The following is a 21028-nucleotide window of genomic DNA, read 5'->3' as shown; positions in this document are numbered from 1 at the left end:
AGGTGCTGTGGAGTTGGGGCGGGGGTGGTACCTCCCGCCCAGGCTCTCCGCAGGCTTAGGGGGAAAAAAAAAAAAAAAAAAGGGTAAGTACCGCCCCTTTAGAGTCTCAGCCTCCAATCGTTTCACAGGACCCCACCCTGAACCAATCCGCAATCGAAATCTGGCCTCTTGCCTGAAGGCTTCCGCCCATTGTCAAGATGGTGCCCAATCCCAACACCGAGAGGCTGTAGACACGGGGGAGGGGCGGGGTCCTGGGAGGGGCGGGGCTGAGGCTCAGTCCAGGCGGTGGGGGCGGTGCGTCACTTCCGTTGTCAGGTGGCGGCGCCGCAGCCATGGATGGAGGCAGCGGCGGCGGCTGCGGCTGGGTTGGCTTCGCTGGGAGGCTGCGGTGAGCGGCTCCCCCGGCCCCGGCCCCCCGGGACGGAGCTCCGAGCAGTCCCGGCTCCGGGCTACAGACTATGGGCGAGCAGCGCTGAACATCGGGGGAAGGTGAGGGCGGGGGGTCCGGGAGTAGGGAACCCGGCGGGGGTGCGGGTTTTCTGGGTGGGCCTCAGCAGCCGAGGAAATGGGACCGTGGTGACAGCCCAAGGCCGTCCGCCTGTGATAGAAATGATAACAGCAAATGCCCCCTCTTCTACTGGGGTCTGCTGTTCCCGGGCGGCGGGGGCGGGAGCTGCTGCGCGCCGGAGATGGGGGGCCGTGGGGAGCCTCAGTCCCGCGGAAGCTCTAGGAGGTGGGCACTGACTGCCAGCCTTGCCTGGAGTCATTCCACCAGCAAGTGAAGGCACTGGCGTTTGAGCCAGCCAGGTTTTTCCCAAGAGACACCCTCTGCCTCTCCCTGCTTCCCTCCTGATCCGAGAGTGACTTGAAAGTTAGAAAGAATCCCCAGGGAGGGCCAGCCAGTGCTTCCAACAGGAGCCTCGCCATTGGGCATCATCCCTGCTGGGGAATTTTCTCCTCCCGGGGGGCGTTCTGGTGTGGGTCAGAGCTATCTGCTTGCTAGTGCTGCGTTTCGGTCGGCCTTTTCCAAGGAGAGAGCCTGCTGCTGTGGTCACTGTTTCACCTGTCTTGCCGGGTCAGGCCCGCCCATTCCCACGTCACTTGGCCTTGTGCTTTCCAACCAGTAGATAGGGGTGTGGGATTCCCGGTGCCGAGTTCTCTGCCCACCCCCACTCCCTAGGTTTGATGCCGTTTGTTGGCGGAAGGAAGAGATGACAGCCGCCTTATGTGGCAGGATAGACTTTGCTCTGTCTTTAGTCACGGGAGGAAACCGGTTGGCTTTGCTTGGTTTTGAGAGCAGTGGGGAAGAGGGTAGTCACTCTGGGCTGGGTGCCTTTCCCTCCTGGCTTAGCGCTCATGAGATAAGGAAGAGCAGAATATGTAACTGTAAGGCCAAACTAAAACAGTGTTTGTGCTGCTCCAGTGCTAACCTAGCTGTGCCAGATGTTTATGGGTTAGACCTAGACAGTCTAGAGATAGCCCTCATTCATTCATTCATTCATTCATTCCCCACATGACAACAATATCCTTGCCTGGAGAGACAAGTACCTATATTATAGTGGTTAAGAGAGGGCTTTGACCCTGGCAGGGTGGCTTAGTCTGTTGGAGCATCATCCCGTATACCAAAAGGTTGGGGGTTCGATTTCCAGTCAGGGCACGTACCTGGATTGTCAGTTCGATCCCTGGTTGAGGCTCATGGCAGGCAGCCAATTGATGTTTCTCTCTCATATCCATGTTTCTCCCTTCTTTCCTCTCTCTCTAAAATCAATAAACATACTTTTAAAAAAAGTGGGCTTTGGAGCCAGACTTCCTAAGTTCAAATTCTGGCTCTGCAGCTTTCTAGCTGTGTGACCTTGGGCACATTGTTTAATCTCTTTGCTTCACTGTTTTCATCTCTAAAACAGAAGTGGTAACATAGAGTTGTAATGAAGATTCTAAAAGTTAATACATGTAAAACACATAGGACCATGTCTATCACATAATAAGAGTCCAGTAAATGCTAGGTGGTGTTCTGTTTTCAAGAAGCTAATGGTCTGGTAAAGGGAAATTGACCTGTAAACAAATCATTGAAATGTGGTTTTAAAAAGCTAGTAGCAGCAAGAACAGAGGGCTGTGGAAGCCCAGTGGAGGAAGCCACTGGCTCAGTCTGTAGTGGGAGGGTCCTGGGAAGGTTTGGCCGGAGTGATGACATGGGAGCTGCATCCCGAAGGATGGGAAGGCTTAGCCAGGTGAGAGTGAGGGAGCAAGGTGTTCTACTTAGAGAGAGACAAGTAAACTCATAGTTTATTCCAGAAACCTCAGATTGTTCCACCCGGTGGTGTGAAAGTCAACATGCTGCAAGGTAAAGCAGTGTAGGTTGACAAAGCAGCACCACATTAACAATTCGGGACTTTGTGCCAAGGGCAGTGGCGGGCCAGTGAAAAGGTTTTAAGCAAAGGAGTGTCATGATTGGATCTAGTTATAGAACTGTCTCCCTTGAGTCCCAGCAGAAGAGGGAAGGAAGGAGAGAGACTAACGAAGTTCTGCAGACCTGTTAGAGGCCATTGCAGGCCTCTAAGTGAGGAGAATTGGTGCTGGGATGGTGGGTCTTTGCTGAGAAAGCACTGTATGCAGTCAGGAGGTGACAAGCTCCGTTCGTTTCACCGGGCGTCTCTGCCTAGCACAGAAGTGCCTGGCACATGTGCCCCTATCCTTTTGGGATTTCAGGTTGCTCGAGTGGCTGGAGAGGTGAGGCTGCCTTCTCAGAAGGCCAGTTGCAGGGGTCCTACATTTGTTCCCTTGTGCCTTTAATTTGACCTTTTGGGAAGGCAACAGCTTCAAGTGGCTAAGAGCCAACAGGGCTCTGCCATCAGTTCTGGGTTCTAATCCCAGGCCTGCCAGTCTCTAGAGCTCTAGAGGTTACTTATTCTCTCCATGCCTAGCTTTCTCATCTGTGAAATGGGGACAGTCAGAGCCCGCTCCCTAGTGTGGCAGTCGTGAGGGTTAAGTAAGATGCGGCAGGTTGGGCATCTAACACACACTGAGTGTTAGCTGGTATTATAGGCTGCAGGAAAGAACTTCCAAGAATTGGTTGATGCAGTTAGTGGCAACTGGAACTGTGTCCCATGGAGCTGTCAGAAGTGTCCTAAGGGATCACAGAATCATAGCATTTATTGTATTCTTTCTGAAAAGGAAATCTGTGGGGAGTTTACCCAGTCTGTGTAGGAGCCATTCAGATGCTTCAGCTTGGCTCTTTAAAAGCAGCATTTTAAAAAATAGAAATAGAAACGCCAAGGGAAAATTTGTGTTTTAAAGTACGAGAAAAAGTATTTAGCGTTTCTTCCATGCGTGTCCCTGTTGCTGACCCTAGTCCGGCGTCTGAATTAGCATCAGCAAGAAATGTCTCACACGTTGGTATGTCCTGTGGCTCAAGATCCAGAACCCAAGTTCCACACACACGAGCTCCCATGGGCTGCTGTGAGTGTGCTGGGTTGGGGGAGGTGGGTTAGGGTCTGGAGGGGGTGGAGGGGAGCAGAAGGAGAACAGAAAGGTAGGTAGCAGGGGCAGGGCGAGCTCCTAACCAATGAACACGAGCATGGAGTTTGCAAGTCTCTCACAGAAGCCTGTGCAGCATGCAGTAGGAACCCAGAGGACTGACTGATTCCCGTGGAGGATGAGGAGAAGATTGGGGAGAGCTGGAGAGTCCTCAGAGCTTAAATTAAATCTTGGAGGGTGAGTAGAGTTTTCTGAGGGCTCATGAAGCACTCCAGGCAGGGGAGCAGCATGCCACAGGCCTGGCTGTGTGCTGGTGAATGTGCATGGTGTGGAACCATGGAGGTTCTAGCGCAGGGCGTCCCTGGCTGTGGGACGTGCTGGAGAAGTAGGCACCAGTGCTAAAATGCTTGAACTAATGATTCTGTTGGTGATGGGATGCTTTAAGAGGACAGAATATTAGACCTGCCTCTTTCGAGAGCACTCTGACTGTGGGTGGAGGGTGGATTGGGGAGAGAACGAGTCTGGAGTCCCCGCAGGAAGCTGTTGCAATAATCAAAGCAAGGGCTACTGGGGGCCTGGATCAGGGCAGAGAACAGGCTGTGTTGAGGGAAATCAACTGGATTCTGGTAGTATTTGGAAGTGATGGCTGAGGGAGGAGCAGTGGCGGCAGGTGACCCTGAGGTTCCTGGTTTGGGGGACAGAGTGAATGATAGTGCAGAGATAGGACAGCTTGGGAGAAGACAATGACCAGGGAATCAACCAGCTCCATTCAGTACGCCCTGCACGCACTCACAGGGCAGGATCAGCTGTGAAGTCTGTGGCACCCTGTCTGGCCCTGGGCCAGGCTTCCCTCTGGTTTTGTGCGTCAGTGCCTGAGAGAAGGGCAGCTTCCCTTCATTCACCTTTCCTCTGGCCAGGTTTGCCCAGGGAGGTGAACTGCTTCAGTGTTTCAGAAACTCCCCTGATTTCTGCAGCCTTCAAACGGCCCTAGAAAACAGCCCTCCAGTCTGACACTGTCCACAGTCATGCAGCAAGTGACAGACTGATAGGATCTTGCACAGCAGCTGCCCTCAGGAGAGATGGCTTTCCCCTGCTCCCTGGAGATCTTATCTAGAAAGAAACCGTGAGATTGCAGTTACTCCAGAGGCTGGGTCAGCAGAGCAGACTCAGTCCCTCGTCTCAGGAAGGGGAAGGGGAGGTGTCGGCCAGAAGCTACCCAGGACCCACTCAGAACCACAAGGGAAGTGCCTCTGTCCTCCAGAGCTCAAGGGGAGTGCAGAGCTAGACCTGAATGGGGCTGGGCCGTGGAGAGGGATGTGCTGTTGGCGAGGCTTCAGACAGGCCCTTTGGAACTGCAGGGCTCTCCGCAGGGTTTATGCTGGCACTTGTGGTGTGGAAAAGAAAGGGGCCCAAATTAAGAGCATTTCTTTCTCCTCCACCTGCTCAGGTGAGGCTGTGGCTTTGAAGGTCTCCCCACCCACAGCAGCCCTGTATATCCTCAGATCTGTGATCGAAAGACCCCCAAAGGGGAAAGTATGCTATTGCGCGCTCGGTTTACTCACTGTCCTGGAGATGGTTCCACTTTGGTTTGCGCACGTCTGGATCGCTCGGGGCCGCGCTGTGTGGTCATCGTGGATGTGATTTATCCAACAAGTTCTCTTCTGATGCACTTAGGTGATTTTCTGTCTTTTGCTCTTCAGACAAAGCTGAAGTGACTCTCTGTATTCATATGAGCATAGGTATCTGCAGAATAAATTCTAGAAGAGGGGTTGCTCCTTCAAAAAGTACCTTTTATTATTATTATTTAAAGAGTTCCCAGGCCCCCTTATAATAGACTGAAACAGCCTGCTTTTCACCCAGCAAGCAAAAGTAATGTTTTGGGGTTGAGGTCCCCCTTCCGGAGGGGGCTACAGCCCAGGGGTGGTCATCCTCTTCTGGCTAATGGCAACCTGTCTTGGGCGTGAGTTTCGACCTCCAAGTATGGCAGTGTGGCAGTATACAGGCCTGATGAGTTAAAGAAACTCCGGTTGTTAGAAAGCAAGAGGGAGCAAAACCGAGAGGGGTTCTTGTCATTCAGAATGAAGCTGTCCCCTGTAAATGTGCTTATACACTGCCATCTACTTGACAGAGGAGATGGAGGATCTTTAGCCTTTAGGGAATCTGTGACCCAAGGGACCAGACGGAAGAGAAAGTGGCCTGGACATTGCCGTGGGCATTGTCAAGAGGCGTACTGGTGCGCCTGTCATTTGTCTTTGGGTTTAGGGCAGAGGTTGTTCAAGGTGTGATAAGGGAACAGCAGGTGCTTTTAGGGAGAGACTCAGTTGATTCTCTTGGGAGAGACCTCGGGACTAGTGTAGCTCAGAATCCTGTGGGACTTTTGGAACCCCAGTGCTGGCATCTGCAGCTCTGGAGAACAAGAGTCCTGCTCCTTTTTACCGTAGATAAGGAGCTTCTGTGGCGTTGCTGTGCTTGGGGCAAGTTCTACAGGGTGTGTTCTTCTCTGACTCTTCTCCCAAAGTGGTCTCTCCTGAAGGAATGGGAGGAAAATAGCCAAAAAACAAGGATCCCTGCTATCTTCCAGGTCCTCGGCTAAGCACCCTGCAGTACATATTGAATCCTTCTCACATTTAAGGAAGTAAGGTTTATTTCTCTTACAGAGGAGAACCCCAGGCTCGGGGGGGTTAAGAAACCTGTCCGCTGTTACACAGCCAGCAAGGGCAGAGCGGGATTTCCGCCCCACACTTGTGTGACTCTGGAACCCATGCCATCCCATTCCTCCATCCTGGCCAGACTCTGGTCCCAGGGAGCCCAGCCACATGGAGTCTGGGACTCCTAGAGCCACAGAGCTGGAAGGGACCTGACAAAGCTGAAGCAATCTGCGCTTTGCCAGAAGGGTGGGAACTGCCACTGCCCTCCCCCTGCCCTGGGAGCGGTGGGTTAGGAGACCTTCAGCCACGTCAGCCCGCAGTTAAGGACTTAGGCTCAGATCACACCTGGCTTCTGAACCCAGTCCTGCCACTTCCTAGCTGAGTGACCTTGAACAAGTCACTTCCTATCCTGAACCCATGTCCTCCTCTCTCAAGTGGACGTATGCTTCTTGCTGCAGAGAGAGGAATGAGGATTAGACATGAGGTGTTCCCATCTAGAGCAGGTTCAGCCTGGTGCCAGCCTGCCGTCGGGGCCCAGGAGCTCACTCTAGTGAGAGGCCCAGGTGGGTGAGCTCTTTGCAGGCAGGTCTGTTTGTGTCCCCAAAACAGCATCATGAGCCAGCCTCCAGGTCTCCTGTTTGAACGGTTTGGTGGTCCTCCCAGCCTGTATGGATACCAGGTGGCAAGCAGGGAGTTCCCCATGTTTACACGTCACCTGGGAGAACGGAAGTACACCAGGAGTGGTGATTTTGTCCCTCCTGCCCCCGCTCTCCTGCTATAGCCTGGCGTCAGCACACAGGCCCCGATGCAGGGCGCTTCCTCTCACACGCATGTCCCGGTGCCAGGCTCCCTCCGTGAGCCTTCCCTGAGGCCCTCCTTCCCCTGGCGCCACTGCGCTCTTCACAGTTTGAATGGGGTCAGAACGTTTTTAGATTTTTACAAATTATTATAGTAGTCTATGGTAAAATAGTTAAACAATGTAGAAGAATGTAAAGCAAAACTCTCCCTCCTCTGCTTGGGCCCCTAGTTCCACTGCCTGGCGGTATCCATTGTTAAGTTTCTTCTGGAAATTTCCTGTGCATATTCAAAAGTGTCTCTAGTCTTTTTCTTTTTCTCAAGTGGGATCATATTATACAAGTAGTACTGTATTTTGCCTTTTTAAAGTGTGATGTATCGTCGACATCTTTATCAGCTGGTGTGGCTTTAGTCTTAAAGACTGCACAGTATTCTGTTGTCTGGGTGGAACGTGACGTAGTGAACCAGTCCCCTCTTGGTGGACATTTAGATTGTTTCCTGTCTGGGGAGTGGGGGCGTTTTGATTTTTGTGGTTTCGTCTTTCGTGATTTTGTTTTTTTCTGCGATTAACCTTTGTGAATTTGTGTGAGCGTATCTGTAGGATAAATCCCTAGAACTGGAATCGCTGTGCCTGAGATGTGTGCACCTCCTTTTACCTTGTTGGCTGTCATTTTATGCGTTGTCACCTGTGCACCTGTTGGGCCTGTGCAGGGGTTCTCAGGTGGACGAGACCCCAGGTGCTATCTGGGGAGCTCACCTTCTCGAGAGACGAGCACATGTGCAGTGAGCGTGCGCTTGCCAGCACACAGTGTGTGTCCGTCCACGGTGGCCTGTGGCCCCGGGGCAGGCTGTGGCTGGCCTCTCAGGCTCAGAGCAGCTGAGGCCCTCTTGCCGGCCCTCCCCTCTGAACGGCCCACGCAGGGGCACTCTGATGGCCAAGTGTGCCTCTGCAACCTTGTCCCTCTGAGCAGCCACAGCCAGCAGCATTCAGCAAAACTGCAGAAAGTGAGCTGTATTGTTCATTGTCAAAGTTGTGAAATTTAATTGAATTTTTGATAGAGGCAGTTAAGGAAAGGCAGTTTGCTGGCCGCAGTCCAAATTGCCTTTCTCACAGGATGACCGTAGTGAGTTTTGCTGTTAGAAACAGTGTAAAGACAGAGAATCCCAGATACCTGGGCCTGGCCTGGGCTTTCCCATCAGTTGCTATGGAAGTCTGGGGTAGGAGGAAATAGTATTCGTCTGGTGCCTCCCGCACTTGGGCTCCTGGCAGGCCGCAGGGAAACCCTGTGTGGGACTTCACTGTCCCCCTCCTCGAGGTGGGAGACTGAGAGCAGAGAAACTGTGTCCAGGGCACACAGTGGACACAAAGATGGCCCTGAGACTCGGCCAGCCCCTCTCTACTTGCTTGCTGCATTCTCCATGCCTGATGTGGACCGTTGTGAGTGGCAAGAACCTGAAGTCCAACGGGACACTGCAGCAGGCCTTGTTCGCGGGCTCAGTCACTGCACAGAGCAGTAGCTGATGATTTGTGCCGAGGGACCCCCTATTGTGCATTCACGCCAGGGTCCCCCTAGTTGACGGGAGGGCTGTCAGTGCCTCAGTCTGCCATCACTGCGCATTGCAGAAGCCCCCCACCCCACGTGAGCCAAGGGTCCACCAGGAATGTCTCCCAAGCCAGTGTGCTTCGCTGCTTCCCCAGGCTGCTTCTCTGGGTGGGAGATACCAGGGCAGCACCGCTTGAGAAAGAACGATTAAGTCTGTCCCTTCCTCCTCTGACGCCCACACACAGTGACAGATTATTTGTTGTCACATCAGCTGCTTCCGGAGGCCCTTGGGAGGAGTGAGGTGGTGGCAGGGCTGGCAAAGCTGCCCTGGATTCTGCTCTGGTGGCTTTTAGAGTGACTGCTGGTGAAGTCCTATGACCCCTCCGCAGGAACTGGTTTCTCACGCCATTTATCTTTTCCCCAGAGGGGTCTGCTGTCCCACCTCTGTGTGCCCAGGCCTGGAGCCTTTCTCCCAGAATCATTCAGAGGCACACCCCCTGGTCAGGGGCCCTTAGCCTCCAGTCTGCCCCCCCTCCCCACCCCAGCCTTCACGGAGACCACAGAGGAGCCCAGTGGGACTTCCTCCTTCTCCTCAGGGCAGAGGGGTGAGGAGGGGCATCGCTGATTACGTAATGTAATGTCGTGTGTGTGTGTGTGTGTGTGTGTGTGTGTGTGTGTGTGTGTGTGTGTGTGTGTTGAGAGAGAGCAAGACCTTGCCTCCTGGAGGAGACTGGAGCTGAACCTGGAGCTGCAGACACTGGGCTTCCTGTGAGCAGGGGGGTCTTCAGGCCCCTGCAGGCCCCCGGGACTGTGCACTCAGCCCGCTGGAGTCCTGTGAGAGAGGCAGTGACAGAGGACTGAGGGGGAGCAGCCAAGCACAGGGCCCTCTTTCTGCTGCCCCTCCCACTTCCCACCGGGCTGAGTCACTTCCTCCCTGGCTGCTGCAGGTACTCTCCCACATGGCCAAGAGCCGGGCTCCAGGGCGTGGGGTTCGCCCTGCGCGACAAGAGGGAGCTTGGGGTAGAAGCAGCAGTTCCCTTGGTACCCCCAAGGCAGTGACGTTCAGGTTTGGAGAACGGCGTGATGTTATGTATTCTTGCCACGCCGGAGCTATACATATCCTGCATTTTAAAGAGGAACAAACCCAGCATGCTGTTCTGGAACATCGAAGATGACAGCCCAGGCATGAATCTTTGTCATCAGGGAGCCCGGGCTGTAGCGGGGATTACTAATCCTCCTCCCCATCTCCTCAGCATCCATCTGAGCTCAGAAGCAAATGGCTTCCCGGGGCTTCCTGGGGAGATTGCCTGTAGCCTGCAGCTGCCAGGGAGAAGGTTCCTGCCTGCCTCAGAGACGGCTGTCACTCCAACCGAAAGGAGAAGCCCTCAGCAGAGCCCCCTTCCTGCCTGCTGGCGGGAGCAGAAGAGCGCAGACGGTAGGCAGCCTCCGCCCCGAGCTGGGCCAGGATCTCTAGGCTTTGGCTTGTCAGCAACACAAGGGAGAACTCTTTCCTTCATAAAGTTGTGAGAATTAGAGAAAATCTAGGAAACGGTAAGAACAGCTCCTGGCAAATGATAGTTAAAAAGGTGTTCGCCTGGAAGGACTTGTCACCAGGAAGGTTACCGCAGCTTGCAGCAGGGAACACTCGCCTTTTAGCCAGCACAGCCCCACGACCACCAGAGAGCCACAAGGTCCTCTCTGGTCCCTCGGTCATCCCACTTTTAAAGGTGAGGAAACTGAGGCCCACCGAGTGGAGGTGACTCTCACAGAGTGTTGGTCACTACTTCAGGGTCACAAAGCAAGTGAGTGAGGGGAGCTGAAATTTGAAACCGGGCTACCTGATTCCAGAATTCATCTCGCTCTCCTAGCTGACATTTGAGTAACTGGTCCGAGGTCTGAAACACTCGGTTCCGTGGATCCCTCTTGGTTCCGTGGGTTGCCTTTGTAGATGGAGAATAGGCCTGTAGGGAGGTTGGCGCTGGTGGAAGCACCTACCTGTGAGTATTGAGGTGCAGTGGGGGTGACTCCCAGAGTCAGGAAGCTCGGTCAGGGAGGCAGGGGGACACACTGCCTTGTTAGCTGGTGGGAGAATGTGTCAGTGACCCCGGACACAGCTCTTTTCTCCAGGGGGCCCTGAAACGCCTCCTTCTCCAGGGACAAGCATGGCCCTCTCTTCCTGCTCACCTGCAGCTTTCTGGCTTGGCCACTCCCTGATTCCAGGAGAACGATTGCTTCTGAGGAAGTCCAGAGGGTACTGTCCGTTCTGTGGTTGGCACTCCTAGAACCACAGCCGGCATCAGGTAGCGAAAGAGCTGCTGAGGGAGCAGTGTGGTCAGTTAGCAACATGTGGGGTTCAGAATTGGAAACCTGTGTTCACATAGGTGACCTCTTTCAACAACTAGCCAGAAGGCTTTAAGCAGTTCTCGGAGTACTTCTGAGCCTCAGTTTCTTCTTCTAGAAAATGTGTTCTGGAAGGGGGAGAGCAATCAGTTGCAGTAGCGTATTTGAAAGGGCTTTGTAAGCTGTAAAGCCTTGTACAAAAGTTCATCCATGTGAGGGTGTGGGCCTTGCAGTGGGTTCTGAGCCTGAAATTCACCACCCAGAAAGGGGCCCGGGGAGTGTGGCGGGACCCGGCAGCACTCTGGTGTGGAGGGGTCTGTCTGTAAAACACGGGTCCACTGGTCGTCTTGGTCCGATCGCGTCTTCAGATCTCCCCCTGCTCACCTCGGTTCTGTCGAGTCATTTCAAGTGCAGCCAGCTACATACAGGCTGGGCCAGAAGTTCTCTTTTCTGGGGGAAGTGAGAGTGGCCAGAATGTTTCTGACCAGCAGAAGAACCTTCACTCTAGGATGTGTCGCTGGTGGAGGGGGCCGGCCAGGCCGGGTACTCCCAGGCTCCCACATCTTGCTCCAGGAAAGCATGTCTTCTAGCTGAATTCAGCAAAAAGGGGGCTGGTCTTCCCAGTGCCAGTGAGGGGGTGGGCCCGAGCTGCACATGCTGGTCCCATTCCTCCGGGGAGGCTGTCGCCAGCTGCCCGCACTGTCTAAGCACCACCCCTGGCAGTTAGCCAGCCCAGAATGCCTTGCCTCAGGCATCCGGCCGTTTCTGACAGGACACTTTTCCTGGACAAACTCTTCCCAGCACCTCTGCTGCCATTAGCTGGTGGGCCATTCATACTTTCTCCTGGGTCCCACTTTAACCCCTGACCTGTAGTCGGGTGATCTCAAGCTCTGTCCCCTGCCCCAGGATGGGCTTTAGTGCCTTCTGGGTGCACAACAGACAGTTCTACACTCTGTATTTTCCCACTCAGCAGTTTGCCAGGCACTGGGCGGGGTGCAGGGAGGCATAGGTGAGTTGGGGTTGCTCCCAAAGGAGCGCCCACAGACTGGGGTAGGAGGTCATCAGACAAGTAAACCAATGGTCCTAGCACAGCGGGAGGGGCCAGAGGTATGTGCTCAGGTGCTGTAGGAGCTGGAGGAGTAGAGGACTTGCTACAGAAGGTGACAAGTGAGGACCAGGGAGAAGGACAAACCAGCCAGAGAGAGGAGGGCAGGGCAAGGGTGTGCATGGCACAGTCAGGGAACTGTGAGTCATTTGGTGTGGCTGGATTTAGGAGGCATATAAGGGCAGTGACGCTGGAGAAGTAGCCTGGGTCTGGCCAGGCTCACTGAGGAGTTTGCTTCTTCCTGGGAACATTGGAGGACCCCCGCAGCAGAGGCAGGTCCCCCAGCAGGGGAGCAAGTGCAGCCTGCTGGAGTCTGTTGTCCAGCCCCAGTTGTACCGGTAGCGGAGGTGGGGTCTTCTAATGCATCCTTCCTGATCAGCCTGATGGGGAGAGCAGTGTGCCCCATCCCCTTGAACCTGGTGCCAGGAGAAACCCTTTGAAGATGTGCTGCAGAAAGACGCCCCCAGGTGGCAGGCCTGGAGATTGCACAAAGGCCTTTTTCCCACACCCCCAACTCCCTCCCCCCCATTCCTTTTGCACAGTGTTTGGGGTGAGGAAGGGAGGGGGACAGTCAAGACTGAACTGTTCATACCAGGCTGGCCCTGCCCAACAAGCATGAGATTCCAGGTTCTGCTCTGCAGGCTGTGTACCCACCAGCAATCCCTCCGAACCTGTGACTCTGGACAGCATATTCCTCCCGGGTCTTGGGAGCGTTTTCGGAAGGTTGTACTTTCTCTGTCTCCAGGCACCTGAGAGTAAATTACAGACATTAGGACCCTTCCATGCCAAATGCTAGCATCTGTCACCTAAAAACAGGGACATTCTCCTGTGTCCTGTGTTATTCCAGAATGCAGTTTCCGAATTCAGGAAATTTAACGGCAATACAATACTGTTATCTAATATATAGTTCATATTGAGATTTTGCCAACTGCCCAGGCATATGCTTTATAACCCCCCACTCCAAGGACAACCCATCACATTTACTTGTCAGAGGTCTTTAGTCTCCTTCAGTCTAGAATAGTTCTTCAGCCTTTTTTTTCTTTTCTTTAATCCTCAAGGACATACGGATTTGAGAGAGAGGGGAAGGGAAGGGCGCAGAGAGAGAGAGAAACATTGATCGGTTTCCTCTCGCACACACCCCAGCTGGAACGGAACCTGTGTACGCTCCCAGCATGTGCCCTGACCAGTGCTCAGACCCGTGACCTTTTCATTTACGGATGACACTCCAGCCAACTGAGCCGCACAGGCCAGGGCAGTTCTTTAGCCTTTAAAAAAAACTCTCTGACATTGATGTTTTTGAAGCATACATGCCTGTTTTGTTGAATGTGCCTCAGTTTGGATTTGATTCATGATCAGGACTGATTTATACCTTTTTGGTAAAAAAAAATAATAATAATAATGAAAATAATGTAGGTTATGTTGTATCCATCTAAGTGTATCATAGCAGCAGTAACGTGATGTCAGTTCTGCTGGTGGTGGTGTGGTATTAACTTGACCATTTGGTTAAGTGGCAGCTTGCTTTTTTAGTAATTAAGGTATATTTACACACAGTGAATTTCACAGATCTTTTAACTGTACCATTCAGTCATTCTGACAAATGTACATACCTAGAAGTTATGTCCTTAGGCAGTAAAAGTTCTACAGCCTAGTACGTGCGCTCTGTGCCCCTGCCCCCGTCCTGCTCCAGGACTCTTGGACTAGAGGTACTAGGTCTTAATTCCATCAACTGGATCATAATGAAGGACCCATTTGGAGTGGCTTCATCCTGCTAGACGGTCCCTCACTGTACTCCGCGTTGATAATTGCCAGCTGGTGCTCCAGCCTCTGCTTCCCTCATAGACCAATGAAGAAAACAGGACGATGAGACGCTGTGTGCCTCTGCCCGAACAGTAGGCGCTCCCCTCCGTCCTCGAGACAGTTGTACTCCGCCCTCTACTATGGCACGTGCGCCTGGCACTGCCCACAGCCCTCTGCTCCTCCGCAGCTCAGCTCACCCCAGGCCTCTTCTCTTCCCCGCACTGAGCTGAACACGTCACTCAGTCTGGCCATCAGAACCCCCTCCTGTAATCTCAGGCCAGCAGACAGCAGGTTCAAGGTCTCTCAAACCTTTAATCTGGTTTCTTCTGCTCCCCACCTCCCTAACTCGGTACCTAACTATCCCCTTCTTTTTGGACAGGAGAAATTCAAGGCCACTGTGTTTAAGCTAACAGTAGCACAGTTCATCAAACGTTTACAGTATCAATAAGGTGCTCTGTGTGGGCTCTCTCACTCTTATCCGTAGACCAACTTGGAAGGTAGATACTGCGCACCGTTTTGTAGATCAGAATAAGTAATTTGTCCAAGATCTCATCACTACTAAGTGATGGTGCTGGGCTTTGCACCCAGGTTTGGCTCACTCTAAACGCTTGCTTTGACTCAGAGGGTCCCAGCCAGTGTGGGTTATGTAGGGTAAAGTATGATCCCTTCAGCCTGAGGCACAGGATGGGGCCACACATAGGACCCCTGGAGCCCCCCAGTCCTTTCACCCCCCGGGTGCTGTACAAATTTTCTCTTCGTTGCGGCAGGAAAAACACCAAGGCACGTCGCTCTAACCACTTTGCTCTGCTGCCTTCGTGTCCTGTGGGCAGACACTCTGCCCTCTTCCTGGGATTTGTTGTGGGTCTGGACACATAGCCCCTTAACACGTGGCAAGTAGGATTGAGGCCAGGGATGGGTGGAGCTCTATGCACACTTCCAGGTGCCAGGTGGGCTGGACAGAGGTACAGGGCCCTGCTTTCAGTAGCCACTGCCAGAGGTCAAGTGCAGAAGACAGAAGCCTGCACAGCTCAGGAACTTTTCATCTGTTTTGTTTTATCATGACGGAGCCAGGGAACATGGGGGTAGGACGGGGGCTGCGACAGGCACAGCGTGAACATGGGTGGCTTCGGCTCCTAGCAGGAGCGCAAAGAGAAGCTGCTGTTGTCACACATGCGCACACAGCAAGCGCCGCACTACGCCGAGGTCTGCCGTTTGCTCCTTGCGGGCACTGCCCCTTGCACTCTGCCTTCACCTGCTTGGTTTGCAAGGTCACCCATCTCTCCAGGAACCCAGAGCAAAAAGCCTAGGATGAGGTTGAATGCAGAACTTTTGCATGTCAGCAGGTGCCCCTCGTGTTTGTGGGGAGTGGGGGTTTGCTCTGGCTCTGTGTGCCTGTGTGGAGGCCTGTGGGGATGCGGCTGGTGTGAGCGAGGGGCCCCTCCTTGCCCTGGCCAGGCTCTAGCTGCTTTGTAGTTGGGTGGCGCTGAGGAAAGATTGAGCTTGGGAGGCCTCAGTACCATCTTTCTTTGCAGCCCACCTGCTTTAGGGTTGGTGGTACATCCACCATGTAGAACTGTGCCCTGCCATAGCGAGTCCTGCCCAGCCCTCCCTCACCCCACTGTTGCCTCACTGAGCTTCCTGTTGAGTCCAGGTTCTAAGGGAACCAGCCTGGAAGGACAGCACACGGGATACTTGACAGATTTAAAGCTCCAGAGACTTCCAAGCCAGGAACAATGATAAGTGCCTGGGGAGTGGAGCAGTGGGCCTAGGAAACACCAGCTAACAGCCACCCCTTAGCCAGGCTGGGCCTGAGGACCAGTGTCTGTGGAGGAGCCCAGCCCCAAGTCCTTCTGAGACCAGGATGGCCAGAGCTGCCACATCACAGATCTCACTGGGAAGCCAGGATCCCTCAAAGTGGCCTCCCCCGTGGGGACGTTTGCAGGTGTGCCTCTGGAGGGGAACACTTCAGGAGGATTTGAAAGTGGGCACACCCTGGCTGTGCGTCAGTGGGGGAGGAAGTCCAGGAGGGTCTATCCTCAGGAGTCTTTGCTCACATCACTGGTGAGCCTGTGGCAGCTTCTGCTTTCCCAGGCCTGCCGCCTCGGGCTGCTGTCTTTGCTTTCGCCAGCTCGGGTGACATGAGGGGATGCTCAGGAAGGGAAGCAGCCTCGCTGCCTCTCCCCTGCCAGCAGCATCTTCTCCCTCTCTTTGCCCGTCTGCTCCCATCCTTCTGTCTGCCTACATTTTGGAGCAGTTCCCATGCCGTTTGCTTGAGTTGAATCTTGAGTGGGGTGGGTGGGGTCAGGCTGAGCCCACTCATTGTCTGTGTCGCAGCTGCTCCCAGCAAACTGTTGTCTAGACCAAGCCTGTGCGGGGGTGCCTAGGCAGCATCTACACAGATACGGCGAGGCCCTCACGGTGTTCTCCAGGGAACCAGGACAAGAGGGAGGCTTAGTGCTCCGGGGAAGAAGGAGGCTAGGGCCAGAGTGGCGTGAAAGTGGCTTATCCAGTAGAGCAGGGGCAGCTTCTGCACAGGGCTGCTGACCTGGTAAGAACCATCACCAACTGGAGGGAGGGCATCAGGCCATTCACAGAGCATCTGCTGGGCCTGGAACTAGGGGAGCAATGTTCTTTTTATTCCTCATGGAATGTTTCTTCTAGTAGTGCGAGAAAGACACTAAGCATATAAAGCATACAAATAAATACATAGTCACAGAATGCAGAAAGTGCTATGGGCGAAAATATAAAAATTGCAGGATACCAAGTGAGACTAACTGGGACCCGCTGGTGGTGGGGATATCAGAGAAGGCTTCTCTGAGGAAGTCATATTTAAGTTGAAAGGGCTGCATAGAAGTTAGCCAGGCAGCCCTGGCTGGTGTGGCTCAGTGGACTGAATGTCACCCTGCGAACCAAAGGGTTACCAGTTCGATTCCCAGTCAGGGCACATGCCTGGGTTGCTGGCCAGGTCCCCAGTAGGGGGGGCACATGAGAAGCACCCACACATTGATGTTTCTCTTCCTCCCTTCCCCTCTATTGAAAAGTAAATAAAATCTTAAAAAAAGAAAAAAGTAAGTACACAGGAAACACAGGAAAGTTTGCTTGAATGTTAACAGCAATTACATCTGGGCAGTGAGATCACGGCTGCTTATTTTCTTATTTTTGCATATCTGTATATTCTTAATTTGTTTTAATTGATTTGAGAGAGAAAGAGGGGAAGGGAGGGAGAGGGATGATTTGTTGTTCCACTTGTTTATGCATTCATTGGTTGCTTCTTGAAGGTGCCCTGGCGGGGGATGGAACGCACAACCTCCGTGTATTAGGACGGTGCTCTAATGAGCTGAGCTGCCCGGCCAGGGCAGCATATCCGCATTTCCTAATGTTTCTGCAGGGAATGCCAGTTACTTTTACATGAAGGAGAAAATTGTAGAAGTTTAGGGCTGAGTGTTCAGCCCCTAAAGGTTCCACTCCTGCCTCAGCTGTCAGACCCCCTCGATACGGCCTTTACCCCTTCTCTGGGTCACCTCTGTCCACTCCCTGCTTCATATTTTACGCTCCAGCAACACAAACTGCTGCGCGTTGGCTGCTCATGTGCCGGCTCTAACCTTTGTGTGTCTGTTCCTCAGGCCCCTCGCCTGGCCCGCTCCAGTAGCACCTCCCCTGGGAAGTTTCCCCTGAGCGCTCTCACCCACACTGGGCCAGGACGCCTCCTCGGGATTGGGCAGCCGGCCTGCCCTGGGCATCCCTGGGGCCCTCTGCCCTCTCTGTGGAACTCGTCTGTGTGCATCTGTTCCTTGCCCCACCTGAGGTGTTAACTGTGGAGAGCTGCAAGGACGGACTCTTTTTTTTCTCTTTTTCTTTTGTTTAAGTTCATTTCTACAGGTTAATGTCTCCTAGAATCTGGCTCCTGTGTCAACCTTTCTTTAAAAAAAAAAAAGATTTTGTTTATTTTATTTCTTAGGGGGGAAGGAAGGGAGAAAGAGAGGGAGGGAAACATCAGTGTGCTAGCAATACATCCATTGGTTGCCTCTCACACACCCCCTACTGAGGACCTGGCCGGCAACCCAGGCATGTGCCCTGACTGGGAATTGAACCAGTGACCTTTTGGTTCACCTGCGCTCAGTCCACTGAACCACACCAGCCAGGGCTCAACCTTTCATTTTAACCCTGGAAGAGATCAAAGTGATCACAACTTCCATTAGTGTCTCTTAATTGCCTCCTAAAAGCACAGTATGTTTTTGTTTTAAAATAAATTAAAGTGTTGAAAATTGGAAAAAGGGAAGAGAAAGCAAATTCCCCATTGACAACTTTGGGGTGTTCTTCCAACTGAGAGGATCTCAGAGCCTAGGAGACTTGGAGAGAGGAGGGGATCCTCAGAGCAGTAACCCACACACGTCGTGGGCATAAGAATCCCTCAGTCCTCACATCCATCGTGCCATTTCCTGGGGCCCACACCCCAGATATCAGAGCATCAGGGGAGGAGTGGGACCCAGGAATCAGCACCTCAGGCCACTGGGCGATAGGTATTTGGGGGGAAAGCCTCACTTTGGGAATAGTCCATTCCAGGCCAGCTCTCCTCTCTGTGATGGTCTCTTGGGGACCCCAATTTACATCTGCACAAAGCCTAGGGTTCTCCTCTGCGTTTGACCAGCCCCTTTGAGGCAAGCTGGCTGCCGCCTCAGTAGCCTGTACATGCTACCTTGAACATTCACCTTGAGTCCCTAATTAATCCCAAGTAAAGGAGCCCAGGTTCTTTGTCACCAGGAACCTTCAGTGCTCCTCTGGGAGGGGGAGGAGGTGGCAGCGGCAGCAGCAGCTGTGTGACGCATCGCCAAGTCAGAGGCTTGGAGGCTGGGTTAGCATAAGGAAACTCGCTGACTTGCTCAGTGAGAGGGGCTCTTTTCTGTCTTGTCTAGAGCTGAGAATGAAGCGGAGAGCATCAGACAGAGGAGCTGGGGAAACGTCGGCCAGGGCCAAGGCTCTAGGAAGTGGGATTTCTGGAAATAATGCGAAGAGAGCTGGACCTTTCATCCTGGGTAAGCCTCTCCCCCACCGGGTGGGCGGGAGTGCTGGGGACAGGGCCCGGGCGCACTGGCATTCTCGGTCTGGCCCAGCTTCACCACCTTAACTACAGTCTCTATGCCAGAGGAAGATCCGGGGCCTTAGGTCACCCTGTACCAAGAGTCTCACTTTTGTTGTAGCGACACCAGCCTTAGATCAGTCTCCGCTGAGAGCTAGACTATCTCTTCCCGCCGGATGCCCCCACGGGAAGCATACAAGCTGCATTAGACTCCAGGGGCCATCATCCAAGGCATTTTTTGGATCATTCTTGGAGGACACGATTAATTTTACAAAGTGTTTGGTATAGCCCCTAAAACTTCTTGTAAAGTTGGCACAGAAATCCTATAGAATCAGGTGTCCCAGGGGTCCAGAGGAGCAGTAGGGCCTTTCTGCATGATGTTAGAGGCCCAAGCAAGTCCAGGTTGCTTATGCTCAGGGTTGCGGGTTGGGTGGGCTCTGAAGACCCCGACTCCCCTAGCAGCCAGAGACCACGTGTGAGTTTTGCTGGGGGAACAGCATCTGGACTTATGGGCACAGGGTCGTTCCAGCTCCAGTCATCCAGCAAGGAGTTAATGGTGCCCACTCCATGCCAGACCTGTGCTGTTTGCCAGGGATCCAGCAGCGCATGAGACAGTCACGTTCCTGCCTCACAGAACCTAACATTCTAGTTGCGAAAAGAAACAGAGTAAACAGCACACAGATCACCCCTGGGGGCAGTAAGTGCGTGGAAGCAAGCAGACAAGGTGATGTGAGGGGGAGAAGGGCCTGGAGACTGTGTAGCCAAGGAAGGTTCTCTATGATCCGAGGATACGAAGGAGCCAGCCTTGTGAAAAGCAGGGGAAAAGCCTTCTGGACAGAAGGAACAGCTAACTCAAAAGCCCAGAGGCAGAACAGGGTTTAATATCTTAGGAATTAAGAAGCCAGTGTAACTGGAGTATGGTGAGTAGAGTGGGGAAACAACCAGTTAGAAAGATGGGTAGGAATCAAGTCATGCAAGACTGGGAGGTCAAAAGGGGTTTTGGTTGCATATTAAGAGCAATCGAGCACTGTTAAGGGTTTTTAGCAGGGCAGTGACATGGTGACATGTGATTTATGTTCTCTGAAAGCTCAGGCAGGGTGCTGTCACAGGACAACAAGTAGTATACATCTCCAGAAATACAGAAGTTCCCAAACGCTGGTACTTGGACCGGGATCAGGTGGCTATATTGGACTACCAGGGGTACCGGTTAGAGCTGTGTTTTCCTGGATTCTCACCGGGAGTTGCTGGTTCAGAGGGGCAGGTTGCAGCTAGGAGCTCTCTTTAACACCAGCTCCTCAGAGTCCAGCCGGCTCCCACTGCTGAAAAACTCCTCTGTTTGAGAAATGTGCCTGTAAGAGCCAGGTGCGCCTCAGGCAGATGTGCACACATACCGCCCAGTTTTGGCGGGGAGGCTGTGAGAAGGACTTTGTGGAGTGAGCTCAGTGGGTGTGAACTGTGGCACCTGCCTGCAGAGAAGGACTAGCCAAAGACCACGTGGCGACATGGGGCCACGGTAGACAGAGCTTCTGCTCGGTAAGCCAGCTGCTCCCTCTGCCGTAGGTCCCCGTCTGGGCAACTCCCCGGTGCCAAGCATTGTGCAGTGTTTGGCGAGGAAGGATGGCACAGATGACTTCTATCAGCTAAAGGTAAGCGAGGCGTGGGGGGTTGGCGTACTGGGGACGCGGGCCATCCTGCCAGCCTGGCTCCCTTTTCTCCACCTTCACACCTACACTTGTGAGCAAGAGTGGCACCATTTCTTCCTGAGCAGCAATCAAGCTCACAGCCTCTCTCTGAACAACTCTTGATTTAATGAGCTTTATCCGTGCATAAATTACACCGCCGTCACATTAAGAAAAACTGTTCACTTCGTAGGTGCTTGTGTGAGTGTGCGAGCAAGTGTTGCATGGTAGTACGTGATCTGCTTTTCCTGTTCTGGCCATTCTGCTCGGTAAAAGTAAGGTTTTTGGGGGTTGTTGTTTTTTTGTGTGTGTGCCTTCCTAAAGATCCTTACCCTTGAGGAGAGGGGGGACCAAGGAATAGAAAGCCAAGAGGAGAGGCAAGGCAAGATGCTGTTACACACCGAGTACTCTCTGCTTTCCCTCCTCCACACGCAGGACGGCGTGGTTCACCACCACGGGCTCTTCCAGGTGAGTGGCTGCCTGTCCCCTCCTCTCCCTGTCCTCCCACCCTGGGCTGGCACTTGCTGGGGCCACATCTGTACTCTGGGCAGCTCACCCTTGCGACCCCT

At 53.3% G+C, this 21028-nt stretch overlaps 1 protein-coding gene across 3 annotated transcripts in view; it reads left to right on the top strand.

Moving 5' to 3' along the window:
* The first annotated feature begins 314 nt into the window (after window positions 1–314).
* Window positions 315–21028, top strand: part of STK40 (serine/threonine kinase 40) — a 35611-nt gene continuing 14897 nt past the window's right edge. The window contains exons 1-4 of one of the 3 annotated variants that reach the window (XM_024554580.4): window positions 315–489; window positions 18617–18736; window positions 20341–20426; window positions 20895–20927. In XM_024554580.4, the coding sequence (XP_024410348.1) occupies window positions 18625–18736; window positions 20341–20426; window positions 20895–20927 (231 nt within the window). In that variant the 5' untranslated portion in view covers window positions 315–489; window positions 18617–18624. Of the gene's footprint in view, window positions 490–18616; window positions 18737–20340; window positions 20427–20783; window positions 20928–21028 lie in introns of all 3 variants that reach the window. The other 2 variants (XM_024554579.4, XM_024554581.4) reach the window with 2 other exon arrangements.

The sequence above is a fragment of the Desmodus rotundus genome, chromosome 3 (assembly GCF_022682495.2).
Source record: "Desmodus rotundus isolate HL8 chromosome 3, HLdesRot8A.1, whole genome shotgun sequence".
Classification (NCBI taxonomy): domain Eukaryota; kingdom Metazoa; phylum Chordata; class Mammalia; order Chiroptera; family Phyllostomidae; genus Desmodus; species Desmodus rotundus.
Note: the sequence above shows the minus strand (reverse complement) of the source record. Positions and strands in the feature narration are given on the sequence as shown.